General features: G+C 32.9%; 1 protein-coding gene across 2 annotated transcripts in view; it reads left to right on the top strand.

Annotated features, from left to right (window-relative positions):
- KRIT1 (KRIT1, ankyrin repeat containing) overlaps nt 1-15,544 on the top strand; it is a 29,759-nt gene that overhangs the window by 8,536 nt on the left and 5,679 nt on the right. For both annotated transcript variants that reach the window (XM_012721108.1, XM_012721107.1), the window contains exons 4-12: nt 2,014-2,106; nt 3,203-3,332; nt 4,156-4,399; nt 4,589-4,704; nt 4,919-5,062; nt 10,085-10,241; nt 11,127-11,234; nt 13,676-13,832; nt 14,551-14,702. In XM_012721108.1, the coding sequence (XP_012576562.1) occupies nt 2,014-2,106; nt 3,203-3,332; nt 4,156-4,399; nt 4,589-4,704; nt 4,919-5,062; nt 10,085-10,241; nt 11,127-11,234; nt 13,676-13,832; nt 14,551-14,702 (1,301 nt within the window). The remainder of the gene's footprint in view (nt 1-2,013; nt 2,107-3,202; nt 3,333-4,155; nt 4,400-4,588; nt 4,705-4,918; nt 5,063-10,084; nt 10,242-11,126; nt 11,235-13,675; nt 13,833-14,550; nt 14,703-15,544) is intronic.

Here is a 15,544-nt window from a genome sequence, read left to right as displayed (position 1 = left end):
AAAGACTCTTTTGGAACTGTGTTGAGTTTTTGGAATTTGTCCATTTTTCTACCTCAGTCTTGTTCTTTTCTGTTAAGTTTTAATACAGATTTGTTCTCTTTGCTTTACAAATTAATCAGGAACAATTCTGAGATGTAATTCCTAGGACAAAATTGATTAGCATAAGCCACATAGTTGAGCTATGTGGTTGGAATAATTTGCTATGAATTGGCCAAACCCTATCCTTCACTCAGAAGGGGATAGAAGCAGTCTTGACATTAACCAAAATTTTCTTCATTCCAAAGGATTGAGTAATTTCTCTTGAGAGAAGTTATGAATGGAAAGTCACTCTGATATATGTCTATTCTGATTATGGCTTGTATACTTAGATAGCAAAAATTTATAATCTATTTTTCAGGCCACTTTTAATAAGTAAAATTAAAAAACAGAAGTTTTTGTTATACTTAAACTGATGAACCATACTATATCCTGAATATCCTATTCAGTTGAGTTTTTCTAAATGTATGAAACATTTTTATAGATAATGATTTCTTATATTAACATCACATGAAAATCATAGATGACTTTATAATGGCAGTAGTTATGCTTTACCCTCTTATGTTGTGCTATAGTTTCCAAAGTACTACCACGCATATTTATTCATGAAATTCTTAAATTGGTCTTGTGAGTTGGTATATGATTATTTTCATATCTGTGAAATGAAAATGCAAACATAGATTGTTACCTGCCAATATTCCCATTAATGGGAGAGTCAGAACCCTTATTTCTCAACTTGCAGTAATTGCTTTTCCCCTCTTCCTCCTCCCACAGTAGATCTCATAGTTATATCTATAATTTACAAAGAAGCCAATTAAACAATGGATTATAATCAGATTTGAGGAGACAGCAAGGCAGGAAAGATTAAAAGGGCAAGACAAGAAAAATAATTGCCTCTGAAATTTAGAATGTTATTAGGTTCTAAATAACAGAATACAGAATGTTATTCCGTATCTAACACTTACGTTTTATATAAGTGTCCATTTTTTTAAAAAACAAAAGAATTTTTTAAAAATTCTTTGGGCACTGTAATAATGATGAGCCATAGTAACCACAAGTAATGAATCTAATATTTTATGAATAAAGCTGCTTGAACTCTGTATTATCTGCATGTTCACAGAAGGCATCCAGCCTGACATTCCTACCTGAATCAAGAACAAGGTTCTATTTTGGGAGGCTTGATAAAAATCATGGCAAAGGTATCTAAAAGATGAGAGGTGCAATTATTTATAGTCCCCTTGCTGCAAATCAGGAAAAGGATTAAGGATAATTACGGCCCTCCCTGGTGGCCCAGCATCAGGTTAAAGCACTGCACTAAGAAGCTTAAGCCACTTCCGCATGAGTTTGATTCCCACCTGCCCCGAGGAGATAGATCCACATGGCTAGGCAGACCTCTCCTGACCGGCCCGCTGCTCCCCTCAGCATTGTACTTCGTAGATCTGCCTGCTCTGCTCCTGCTCTGTCTCTGGTGAATCCTCTCACCCTCCGCATCTCTCGCCTGTATCCCAGTTCTGTATGAATAAATAAAATCTTTTTTAAAAAAATGATGATTACAATTCAGGGCTATATTTTGTATCACAATCAAATTATAATGAAGTTGAAGGCGAGGGTTGAAATGTTAAGTGAAGACCTACTAAAATTTAAGACTTAGAAACCCACTTAACCAGCTTAGACTGTAGTAAAGTTCTTACCTTCTGTGTTCCAGCTGAATAAGGAAGTATGTACTTGTCGACTCTTAATGGTCCCTTGCTGTTCAGATGCTCTGAGCAACATAGCTTTCCTTATATGCATAGGAAACTTCTAATTGATCTGAATGATTTTCCCCAGAATTATTTGCATTATTAACAGAATTAATAGTTTATAGTGTATAAAATGAAATTGTTTCCCTCTGTTAATTCCTAATTCTCAAGTTAACTCACTAGATTTAAAAGTTCATTATTTTTATCTGTACTGACTTTTTTTTAAAAAAATGATTAGGAAAACGAGTTGTACTAATGAAGAAATTTCCTCTGGATGGAGAGAAGATGGGCAGAGAAGCAGCATTATTTATTGTTCCATCAGTTGTCAAAGGTAAGGTAAAGTCTAAATTTTATGTTAAGGACTTTAATGTACTGTCCATGCTTAATAAAAAGTCTGTTCAAGTTAGGCATTCATATCCCTTATTACTATGATACTATTGTAAAATTTATAAAAGTTGAAGAAATTTGTTATTTAGTCAAAATTATTTTGATTTTAAAGTAATAGCCAGAGCCTTCTGAGCTGAATAGTAATTTTTATTTTCTGATTTTAAACGTAGAATAAAGAAATTAGAAGAGAGGCCATAATCAAAATTAAAAGTTTTCAGATTATAATGAGATTTTTCAAAGGACATCCTATAGCTAGAATAGAAATAGGATGTTTCACTTTTAGAAAAATTTACAGATTGTGATCAGGACCTATTCCTATGGTTAAGACTAGAAAATGTCAATATTAGTTCTAAAATATTCCACCCTATAATTCAGAGTATTTAAAGAAGTTAGCACTACAGTGAACAATTTGAGCCTTTGACAGTCCAGAATAATAGAAAAAGTGAAGAGCTTCAGTGCAGATCTTGCAGCCTCGTAATACGCTATAAGGCAAGTCACTTCTTTAAGCCTTAGCTATATTTATATTATAGGTATATGTTCCTATTTGGTTCCTAGTGCTAAAAGAATTCATTGAAATAGATGTGAAATCACTTTGGAAACTAGTAAACGTGCTGGCCTCATATATGGTAGTAATAATACAGATGATATATTAATGACCCATTGCGGACATTCTGTTAGCCTGCTACTTCACAGTACTGACACATATTTACTTATTTCTAGCATTCCAGATATTTTTCCCAGTGATAAGTTAGAAAGTTCAGTTTTTAATGACGTTAAAAATCTTTTAAATGAGAGTTTTATATTGTTCAGGAGGAGAAACAATTCCTGCAGTTTTTTGAGACTTCTACATGCTGCAATCTTCCTAGTGTATAAGATCACAGAGCTGGACATTAGTTGACTCTATATCTTCTAATTCCAAATTTAGAACAATTTATTAAACTTAAACCTTTTGTTTTTAACTTACTGAATACTTTACACTAAGAACCATACTGTTGTAAACCTTTCATTTGATGGCATAATTCTTTATCTTTCTTTTTCAGATAACACTAAATATACATATACTCCTGGATGCCCAATTTTTTACTGTTTACAAGACATTATGAGAGTCTGTAGTGAATCCAGTAGTCACTTTGCTACTCTTACAGCAAGGATGCTAATAGCCTTGGATAAGTAAGAAATGCCATTAAAAATACTTTTTAATAGACCAAGTACATGTTCATAGTAGAAATTTGCTCAGTTAGATACAGATAGATTGAAAAAATACATTAATACTACATGTATTGACAAATATTAAACTTTAAAGTAGAATAAAAATGACAACTCCCAAAGGCAAGATTGTCCTGGTTTGCTTACAATATGTTAATTGTATTGTTCAAAAATAAAAGCGATAACCCTGGCTTAGATTTAGAGTTGAATTATTCCTATAGTGAACAAGTTGTTTACACTATCATGCGTTTATCTTTCTTCTGTAACACCAGGGCTAATGTCAATGACATCTCAGTGGCTTATTTTATTTTTATTTATGTGTTTGTGCATACAAGTACTGGGGTATAGGCCAGAGGTGTGGGGTGGGGGATAAGTGGTGAGAGAGAAAGTGGGGAGTGGAATAGGCAGATCTACTGAAATCCACTGCTGAGGGTGACAGCAGGCGAGATAGGAGAGGTCTGATATGCCATGTGGATAGGCTCCCTGGCTGGCTGGGGATTGAATTCATGCTGCAGTGGATGGAGATAGCTTGCTAGCGCTATGTCTTTAACCCGTGCCCCCAGGGAGGCCCAGTGGCTCATATTTTAAAAGCACTTCATGTTTTTGTAAAGACACTATTGTAATGGTATATGCATTTTTAAAATTAGTTTGCTGTGTCCAGTAGCAAAATGTTTGTATATAGTACATGAAGTACTTCACCAACACTAATTATAAAACCTGAAGAAAGTATTATGTATCAGAAGTGAATAGCAGTCTACATATGTCTACTACTTTTTTGTTTTGCCAGGTGGTTAGATGAACGTCATGCACAATCTCACTTTATTCCAGCTTTATTTCGACCTTCTCCTCTTGAGCGGATAAAAACTAATATCATCAACCCTGCATATGCTACTGAATCGAGCCAGACAGAAAACTCACTTCATATGGGCTATAGTGCACTAGAAATAAAGAGTAAAATGTTAGCCCTAGAGAAAGCAGATACCTGTATTTACAACCCTTTGTTTGGATCAGATCTTCAGTATACAAACCGGGTAAAGGCTGAATAATTTGGGTTCTGATTTTAAATGGTATTTCATATCAAATGTAATTTTTTCCCAGAGATAAATGCTTTTATCATTTTAAAAATTAAGCTGACATCCACATTTAGTTCTGTTTATTTAGATTAAAGTCAACTGTGTAAAGAAAGCTCTTAAGAGGTTTTGCTTGTTTTCCCTTTCTAGGTAGATAAAGTGGTAATAAATCCATACTTTGGTCTTGGAGCTCCAGACTACTCAAAGATTCAAATTCCCAAACAGGAAAAATGGCAGAGAAGCATGAGCAGTGTCACAGAAGACAAGTATTGTTTTGGTTTTATTTCATCTTCCTTTTTAAAAATTTAATTTCTAGTGTTAAAATATTACTTTAAATGATACATATAATTAGAATGCAATGTAGTCATTGCATAGGTGATTTAATTTGCTGCTGCTCAGTGATACATAGTTTCCAAAGATTTTTTTTTTTTTTTAAATATCTTGAATTTAACAGTGCTGTTTTTTGTTTTTAATCACTAGGGAACGACAGTGGGTAGATGATTTTCCTCTCCATCGAAGTGCATGTGAAGGAGATTCAGAATTACTAAACCGTCTCCTCAATGAAAGATTTTCAGTCAACCAATTAGATAGTGACCACTGGGCTCCCATTCATTATGCATGCTGGTAAAGAACCTTTTCTTTTTAGAAAGAATGAATTTATATTTATAAGTGCCAGTACTTTTTTGTCTAGCTGTTCTCCCTTCAACCACTTTTTCTACCAGTTTTTCTCATGAGGTCTCTATTTAGATATTTGATTACTGTAAATATCACTGTTCAGAATTGCAGATATGCCCTGTGATAAGAATATCTTTAGTGTTCTTAGGCATGTCTTAACTACTTATGATCTGGCCTTGTATCATGTTAGGAAAGTATCCTTTTAGCTTTTTTGGAAGACATGAGTATCAAAAAATTCAAAAGCCTCCATTTTCTTTAGATATGAGGGATTAATTTATGGTACTGGGATTACCTCTTTCATCTAGTTGCCCAGTGTAGCTCCTTATTTTTTACTCTATTAAACATAAACCTCCCCCTCAGCTAGAATAAGTTCTTAAATTGGTTTACAGCAATAGCTGTTCGCTACATCCCATTCTCTCAGAAGGATATAATGAATTTATTTTCTTTATTTTTTTCTTATATGAAATTTCCCTTTGACTTAATGCTTAAAGTGAAATTTCTTGGGTAATTTAAGTACCTACCTTATTTATTGCTTATTATGTGTACACAACTCCTTAGCTGTGTTACAATAAGTAAGGTACTTTACATCTGTTCATCTACATATAAAATACATTCATAAAATTATTTCTAGAGCTCTCCAGCTCAAAATTCTTTGGATATCTTTGACTTCAATATGTGTAATCAAGCAGCTAAATACAATTACTTTTAAATATATTTTTTCTCCTTTAAAATAATGCTGTTTAAAAATAGGCCACTTTCTATTGAGATGTAATGTCAATTCACAATTATGTGTAGGTTTTAGGTATGTTGCATCTCACCACAGCAATTGCATATATCTTATCACCATCAGATGTCTAGTTATCATCCACTGACAACCAGTCCACTCCCCTCTGCCACTCTCTCCCTGTTCCCATTCAAACCATAACAACCATTATCTTGTCAGGATTTAAGGGTTTGTTTTAGTTTTAATTTTTTTCCCCCATATGATTCTACAAATGAGTTTAATCATACTGCATATGTCTTTTCTGACATTCACTTACATAATTCCCTCAACTTCCACCTATGTATCAAATGGCAAGATTTCATCTTTTTCGTGATTGAGTAGTATTCCTGTGCATGTACCATCTTGTCTACTCACTCATCTATATTGAATTGTTTCCATACCTTAGCTATTGTAAATAGTGTTGTAAGAAGCATAGGAGTGGATGTCTTTTTGAGTTAGTGTTTTTATATTCTTTGAGTAAATACCTACAAATGGGAGTAATATATCAGATGGTAATTGTTTTTAATTTTTTTGAGGATCCTTCATACTTTTTCCATGTGCTACTGCATTAATTTACATTCCCACCAAACATGCACAAGGATTCCTTTTCCTGTGCCTTCTTGCCAACATTTATTATTTTTTACTTTTTCATAATAAGCATTTTGACTCGTATGAGGTGAAATCCCATTGCGGTTTTGATTTACATTTTCTTAATGATAAGTGATGTTGAACATCTTTTCTTGTATCATTTGGCCAACTGTATGTCTTATTTGAAGTGTCTATTTATATGCTCTGCCATATTTTTATAATTGGGTTGTATGTATGTTTTTGGTGTTCAGTTGTATATACATTATGAATATTAATTTTTTGCCTGGTATATGATTTGCAGATACCTTCTCCAATTCAATAAGCTGCCTTTTTTGGTAGTGTTTTATTTTTTCCTTCACTGTGCAGAAGCTTTTTAGTTTGATGTAATCCCATTTGTTTAGATTTTCTTTTGTTGGAGATGAATTTACAAAGACATCATTAAAACAGATGTCAAAGACATCACTAACACTTGTGTTTTCTTCTATGTATTTTGCTATTTCAGATATTTCTTTAAATGTGGTTTTTCTTGTTTAAAAGGAAATTTTATATTCAGATTTAGAATTACCTTAAATTTTAAACTGCAGTAATATTGTTTTTTTTTTTAAGACTACTAGGAAATAGTAGCAACAGTAGTTACTAAAAGAAAGCACAAACTTTATCTGAATTAAAGAAAAGAGATTGAAACTATAGGTTAAACTCCAAGAAAGTACACTGAGATTGAAAAAGATAGAAGCAGTAATTTAATTTAGGAATCACAAATTTATATTGTATATTTTGTTTCCCTGTTATGTGACAAGGCATTATTTTTAAAAATGTAGCAATATTTTCAGATACCTATTATAAAAACAAGAAATACAGTATGTGCTCAGTATGTTTTGGAATGTACCTAGGTTTCACCCTGTTAGTTCCTGCAAGTATGACCTTTGGCAGTTTTATTTAATGTTTTAGGATCTTTGTCTTTCTCTACAAATGGGTTTACTAATAGTACCTTTCTTAATATTAAAGGAGAAAATGCAAATACAGGCTTTTAAGAGTACCTGACATATATAATAAACACTTAGTAAATATTGTCTGTTACTATTAAATTTTTATAAATTTGAAGATTTTGATATCTAAAGCTTAAATTCATTAATCTAAGGTATTTTTAATTGGAAAGTCTTATTACCTACGTACATTAGGTAAGTGGGTTTTACCCCTTGATAGAGCTAATTTTCTGTCCACTAAAAATAATATCTATGTGTAATGTACCAGTAATAGTATGAGTCATCTTGCATTCTTTAATGGGATAGATCATTTGATTGATAATGTTCTCTCTCTCATTAATTGGTATAAATATTGAAAAGATACCAGTCTGTTTATAATTCTAATCAAGATGTTAACCTCTTTTCTCTGTCTTTCCTCTTTAAGATGAGGATTATTATTAGATCAGGGGCTCTGAAACATTTTTGTCATGATCCCCTCTGAATTTTACAAATTACAGGATCCTCAAGAACATTTTAAATCTGAATTATACCTAGGGTTATTTACCATATTAGAAATTAAAACTGGGGTCTCCCTGGTGGCATAAGGGTAAGCCTCAGCACTATCACTGCTATAGCCTGAGTTCAATCTGTGGTCAGGTTGCTAACCCACATGAAGAAGCAGACCTCTCCTGTCTTGCTGCTCCTCAGTAGTGTATTAACAGTAGATTCGACTCTTCTGCTCCCCACTCTGTCTCTGGCGAATTCTCTTAACCCTCCCCCCACTTCTGGCCTATACTCCAGTTCTTTTATGCATAAATAAGTAAATAAAATAGTTTAAGTATTTTATGCTGCTATAAGTCAGAAAGAGAAAGACAATTATCAGGTTGTTTCACTGTCTGTGAAATGTAATAAACAAAACTAATAACCAATAACAGATGTTAGCTATCTGATTATAGATAGAATTGAGGCTACCAGAAGGGGAATGTGAGAATGAGGACAGCAGGGTGTAGTGAGGACCTAATGGACTATGGTGGAAGACTTTGGTTGCCTTGATGGCAGGTAGCAGTAGCATACATCTGAAGAGATATGATCCTACACCTCCTAATCAATAGCAATAAGCATATAATTTACTAGTATAAAGGACATGATTTTATGAAAATACAGTATTTTCTAAAGTAAAAAATTAAAAATAGCATTGTTCTATATTCTTAAATTTCTGCTGTCTAGCTTAATGGAAGATAACTGGGTTATTACATCTGATTCTGCCTTTAAGTTGTTGTAATAATATCTATTGTGTAGCTTCTGGAAAATTTTATTCTTAGGAGAAAATGAGACTGAAAAGAACATTGTTGTTATAAAAGTGTTTAACTTTGAGGTCACCAAGAAGAGATTTCAGGGATCTTCATGGATTCTGAGTTGCTCTTTGAGGACTGTTTTATTAAATCATCTCTAGAATTGCTGTAAGGTTTTAGAATTCTCATATTGTTGACCAGATATCTATAAAACTACACTAAGGAATCACTCTTTTTCTAAAACTATTTGAATTGGCTTTTTCCCAGTATAGGTAATTTTTCAATTATTCTATAGATACCACATTATCTTCTCACCTTTCTTGAATAAGTTTCTTCTTGCTAGAGAGGGTTTTAGAACTATGATGTTTTGGTTCCCAACAGATTTTGCCATCAGATTTCTTTTGGGCTTTTGTTGCAGTTTAGCTATCTTCTTTTTCTCATTCATCTTGTCATCTTTCAGTTTTCTCTTACAAGATATTCTGAATCTTCCAGTCTTACACACTTATGCTCCCACTAGGTATTCTGCTCTCATCACATAATTTTACTGCCTGGTCCAGTTTTTGTTCCTCTCTCTCCTAATTATAGAATATTTCTTCCTCATTTTACACACTCTTCCTTTTCTATACTTCACCACTCTTTCATGCTAAGAAAAGATTGAAATCAAAAAGACAGTGAAGTTACAATGAAGCTTATTTCAAATGTAAGATTTTATTTTCCCGTCCATCATCATCTTCATCATTATTATTAGTGTCCATTCTCTCACAAAACGATGTGGTATAGTATGGAAATTGCTATAAACTTAACTATTAACCATGAGACCTAGGGCAAGTTACTTAAGGGATTCATGTCTCCTTTTTCTCATCTGTACAGTAAAGTATCTCTGCCTGCCTCAAATTAATCTGATGACTACATTAATAATATAAAAAGTACCTCTAAATGCTGAGAACATATATATAGTTATTTCTCCAACATTACCTAATTAGCAACTAAATACAGCATCTTTGGGCCTATTTTATAAATTACAATCAAGCCTTAGTGAAAAAAGCATTGTTAAGTTTTTCTGATCCTGAACATATTTTTAACTAAGAATTTTATCTCCATAATTTGTAAATGTTGTACTTTATATGAGATCACTCTGTCTGCTCTTATTCTTGAGATTATGTTTTTTCTCAATTGATAAAAAATAGAATATGTTGAATTGGACCGGAATAATTCATAAGAAATTGTAAACAAAACTTTGTGTTGATTGCTTAACCCCTGACTCATTGCCCTCGAAAAATCTTAAGATTTCTTTGGGTTATCTAAATTTTGAATTTTTAAAACATTTCAGTTGATTCTTCTTTGTCTTCTTTTTTTTTTTTTTTAGGTATGGGAAAGTTGAGGCCACGCGTATATTGTTAGATAAAGGAAAATGTAATCCAAACCTTTTAAATGGACAGCTTAGTTCCCCACTTCATTTTGCTGCTGGAGGAGGACATGCTGAAATAGTACAGATTCTCCTAAACCATCCAGAAGTTGATAGAGTAAGTTACTCTTACAGGTTTTGCTTTTCTTTTTAATGCTTAAACAATGAATGTCAGTATTAACATGACACTGTTCAGTTATATACTTGGGGTAGGGGGGATGTCCCTAAAAAATAAAAACAAATTTTCACTTACTATATAGAATAAGTAATATTTATGGATAGGCTTTGCTTTTTGTATATGTCTTTTTTTATTATTGTGGTTAAATATGTCACATAAAATTTACCCTTTTTAGATAATACAGTTCAATGGCATTAAACTTCATAGTTATAAAACAGTCACTGCTACTTTTAAGATGGAACAATGTCTACCCAGCTTCTAAAATGTGTTTTAATAAATTTTATAGAAGGAAAATAATGGCTTTAACAGAATGTTTTCTGCATCTATAATCAATATTTTTAGGGCCTCCATGGTGGCCTAGGGATTAAGTTTCAGCATTAACATCACAATAGCCTGATTTCAATTGGATCCTCAGCTAGGGAGGTGATACAGATATGGCACAGCAGACTTCTCCTGTCTCACCAACTGCTTCCCTCAGCAGTGTATTTCAGTAAATCTTCCTGTTGTGCTCCCTCCCCATTCTTATGTCAGGTGAATCATTTCACCCCCACACCGCTAGCCTAAACCCCAGTTCTTCCACACAAAAATAAAATGAAAAATAATGTTACTATTAAAAATGTATATATATTTTTAGAAAATAATCACATTGATTAGTACCTTGTATGTTTCATCTTTGGCAGTTTAAGTACAGTATATGTAGTTGTATTGATATTTACTTAATACTTAGAGGCATTATTTTATGAAACTCTGTTTAAAGATGTTTTCCCTTAAAATATCATATATATGTAATGCTTTTTTCTTTGTCCCTTTCTCCCATGTTTCTAGCACATAACAGACCAACAAGGAAGATCCCCTTTAAATATTTGTGAAGAAAATAAGCAAAATAACTGGGAAGAAGCTGCAAAATTATTGAAGGAAGCCATTAACAAACCAGTAAGAATTATCTCATAAATAGAGCTAGTATAGTACTGGCACATTTCAAGGCCATTGATGGTTTGTTTCTAAACCATCATAATAAAATGAACATCACAATAAAGCAAGTCAACAAAGTTTTTGGTTTCCTAGTACATTAAAAATTATACTGTGGTCTATTAAGTGTGCAGTAGCATTACATAAAATTTATATATATATATACGTATACATACACACACACACACACACACACACACATACTCAAAGTGAACATTGCCTTGGAAAAATGGCACCCAGCGACTCACCTGATACAGTTACCACAGATCTTCATATTGTAAAAACATCACAATATCTGTGAAACACAATAAAGCAAAGAGTGCATATATTTTAACTAATAAGTAATGTGAAGCTCTGTGGCTAAGTGGAAGGATGAATGAATAGTTTCTTGATTGCTTTTATAAAAACCCTCATGGTTAGGCTTCGTAGGAATTAAATTTTCTTTTCATCCTAATACCCAGCATGAATTATTGCATACCGAAGTAAAACTTGCAAAAATAAATCTTCAGATGCTTAAAATTAATCTAATTCCAGTATAATCATTATACTTAATGTACAAATTATGATCTATTCATTGAAGCATATCTAAGTTCTGAGCAATATTTTACTTGTAAATTTTAACAACATATATCATTTATTAATTTAATTCAGCAAGTTACTTATCTACTATAGATTTTCTTCCTTAAGCAAGTGTGAAAGGATTAAAAAAGATTTCCTAACTCTTCTCCCATTTAAATAATGGCCTTTCCAACAAATTATATCGGAAATAATTAAGTCAAATTAAAGTCGAGAAAAATTCACAGAAGAAACTCAGTTATGCCTAAAAGTTATACTTAATGATAAAATTATCAGTTTAAAATTTGTTTGAAAACTTACAAACCAGATAGTAAATTTACACCAACAGATAAAGGATAAAAATTTTATGCCAATTATTATAATCCATATGCTGAACCTTTCTACTAAACAATAAGGATTTGGTAATTATTTCTGTGAATTTAACACCATGAAATGCTGAAAGTGATAAATGATAATACATTATCTCTACCTTTAAAGAATAGTACACTAACTCACCCCTACCCCGACACATACTTTGCAAAATTATTCCATGAGCACAAGACAAAGGGAAGGAAATAGTTAAGTGTTACAGGCATCTTTGTATTTTAATATAATTTATTTGTTAATTCAACATTTAAATCACTTATTTTTGGTTTAATTTTTACATTCTGTATATGTAAGAGGAATTAGTTACCTTTATCTAAAAACAACTAGTTGTTTGGGAACATCATTTATTTCCCATAACAATAAAAATGTATTGAGAATATTATTTCTCTCTTGGATTTTTCTGAAACTAGAAAAAAGAAAGTGGTTCATGGTCCTTTTTTCCATAATTTTTACTGACAAAGTTTTTCATTACAGATTCTTCTTAGGACAAATTATTGCTGGCACATAACATAATTTTACATTATGAATAATTCCACATCAGACTCATAGGGTACTTGGTAACACTAGATTTGGTAACCAAGTCTATATTCCCCATATGATATTCACATTGTAATTAACGGCTTTAAACATCCTTTCAAAAGAAATTGATATTGAATATTTTTTAAAAGTCATTTTGCCTTAGTTTCTCAAACTTGTTTTTTTTTTTTTTTTTTTTTTAAAGATTTATTTATTTGTTCAGACAAGGCTGGGGTGTAGCCTGGGAGGGTGGGATGAAAGGATTCACCAGAGACAGAGTGGGGCGCAGAACAGGCAAATCTACTGAAATACACTACTGTGAGGGGAACTGCAGGTGACACGGGAGAGGTCTACTGTACCCTGTGGGTCACCTCCCTGGCCAGTGTGATTGAACTCCTGCTGCAGTAGCTGCAGGTTGCTTCATGGTGCTGCAACTTAAGCCCTTCTGCCACCAGGGAGGCCTCTCAGTCTTACTTGACCACAAAATATCTACAGGAAAACTTTTTAGAAAATATAAATAATGAGGACTCCCTGATGGCACAGTGGTTAAAGTCTCAGTGCTGTCAAGCTATTGCCAGCCACTGTGGTATGAGTTCTATACCTGGCCAGGGAGCTGACCCACATGGCACAGCATACATTTCCAGTCTAGACAGCTGCTCCCCACAGCAGTGTATTTCAGTACATCTACCTGTTCCCCACTCTGTTTCTGGTGAATCCTCTCACCCCCTGCACCTCTGGCCTAAATAAATCCTTAAAATAAAATAGATAATGGGAGTAAAATTCTTTAAAATATTGCTAGTTGAGTCTCACTTGAAGCAGTTGTCTTAGGCCTCACATTAGAAAACTGTAACTTAACAGTACATGAAATTGAAATAAAATCATTATTTTGTATTGAAATATATAATTTCTAACCAAGTTGCAAAATTTATAATCATTCTTTGTCCTAGTATGAAAAAGTTAGAATATACAGAATGGATGGATCATACCGTTCTGTTGAATTGAAGCACGGAAATAACACCACGGTACAGCAGATAATGGAAGGAATGCGTCTCTCTCAAGAAACACAGCAGTACTTCACTATTTGGATCTGTTCAGAAAACCTGAGTAAGAAAATTGTTATTATTTTGCATAAACCTTATTCCTTTCTGAGAGTGACCTGGTAAACTCCAGTATAGCAGTTCATTATTGATTTTTAAATTTTGAAATGATACACTGTTCTTCTCTTTCATGTAAATTAAATGATCAAATGCTGAGATGGGTAACCCTATGGATTCTCTTTTTACCTTCTTTAAAAGCATTCTTTTAGTTGTAAAAATCCAAACTTTTCTGACAAATTTGATTTGAATGCTATTAAATTTACTAAATATTTTTACCTCAAAATAATTCAGGTGTTTTTTTTCTTTATATTTGTTTCCTATCCAGTCATTTTAGTTAAAATCACCTTAATATAAAGATTCCTCTTGAAGTGTTGTACATGTAGGAAGGAATTAATAGAGGTTACTGTGATTGGTTATCTATCATGTAATCGTATTTTTAAAATACTAAATTCTACCAGTTATATATTAATCACATAGGCTATAATGGTATAAAGGATCTTATATATGTTTAATAACTTTTATTTTAAAAAATAATTCTCATTTTTAAAAACAAAAGCAGTTAACCTCAGAATGGGTAGTAGTAATATTAAGGTCAATTAATTAATTAATTAAAGTCTAGAACTTTATATATTCAGTACTTACATTAAGATACTTTAATGCTTCTGTGCATTGACATAAATGATTTATTTTACATGATTATTTATAAAAGGAAAGATGTTTTTCAGGCCTTCAACTGAAGCCTTATCATAAACCCTTGCAACATGTTCGAGACTGGCCAGAAATACTTGCTGAATTGACTAATTTAGACCCCCAAAGGGAAACACCACAGCTTTTCTTACGAAGAGATGTTAGACTACCTTTGGAAGTTGAAAAAAAGGTTTGCTTGGAAATCTTACTTATCATTTATATGCACTGAAATTATAGAGTTCCTGTTGTAGGCACTAGTAGCAGAAATTGTGTTCTTCCTATGAGTGTGAGCTTTACTTCTGTTTTTCTGTTTCGTCCTCACATCCTTGTTGTGAGTTGCAGAGTTTGAAACAGTCTACTTACAAAACCCATGGTTGGTTTTTGTCTACTGTGTCAGTTGTCTTAGAACACAAAAGAAATAGAGACCATATTCTAAAAGAATTAGCAACCATATACAAAAAAATATTTCAGAATATTCAGAAAGTACATTATTAAAGACAAATTTAATAGTGACCTAATCAGTGCGTATATTTTAAAGGAACTAAGAGATACACTGATCTATGGGATGAACGGAAAAAGTATCTGAGTGAAGAAGTGTACATTTGCAAGGGGAGATTAAAAATTTATTCTCAACAGTCAAGCTGTTCTAGACCCAGTCAGATAATTAGATGGATAGTAAAATATTAGAATAAAATTATCTTTGATAAAAGGATCTCTATTCCAACAAGTAAGTTTGGATTTGAATTTTAGAGAGAGGTTAGATAATGCCATTTGAAGGATGAATAGACAAGAAACCGAAGGGAGGTTTGTGAAAATTGAAAGAAAAAAAAGTTGCTGGCCCTCCCTGATGGCGCAGCAGGTTAAAGCACAGCACAAAAAAGCTTAAGCCACTTCCGCATGAGTTCAATTCCCGCCTGCTCCGGAGGAAATCCACATGGCGCGGCAGACCTCTCCTGACCCGCCCGCTGCTCCCCTCAGCTGTGTACTTTGTAGATAGGCCTGTTCTGCTCTCCACTCTGTCCCTGGTGAACC

Source organism: Condylura cristata, unplaced genomic scaffold (assembly GCF_000260355.1).
Source record: "Condylura cristata isolate star-nosed mole 26May11 unplaced genomic scaffold, ConCri1.0 scaffold00005, whole genome shotgun sequence".
NCBI lineage: Eukaryota > Metazoa > Chordata > Mammalia > Eulipotyphla > Talpidae > Condylura > Condylura cristata.
Note: the sequence above shows the minus strand (reverse complement) of the source record. Positions and strands in the feature narration are given on the sequence as shown.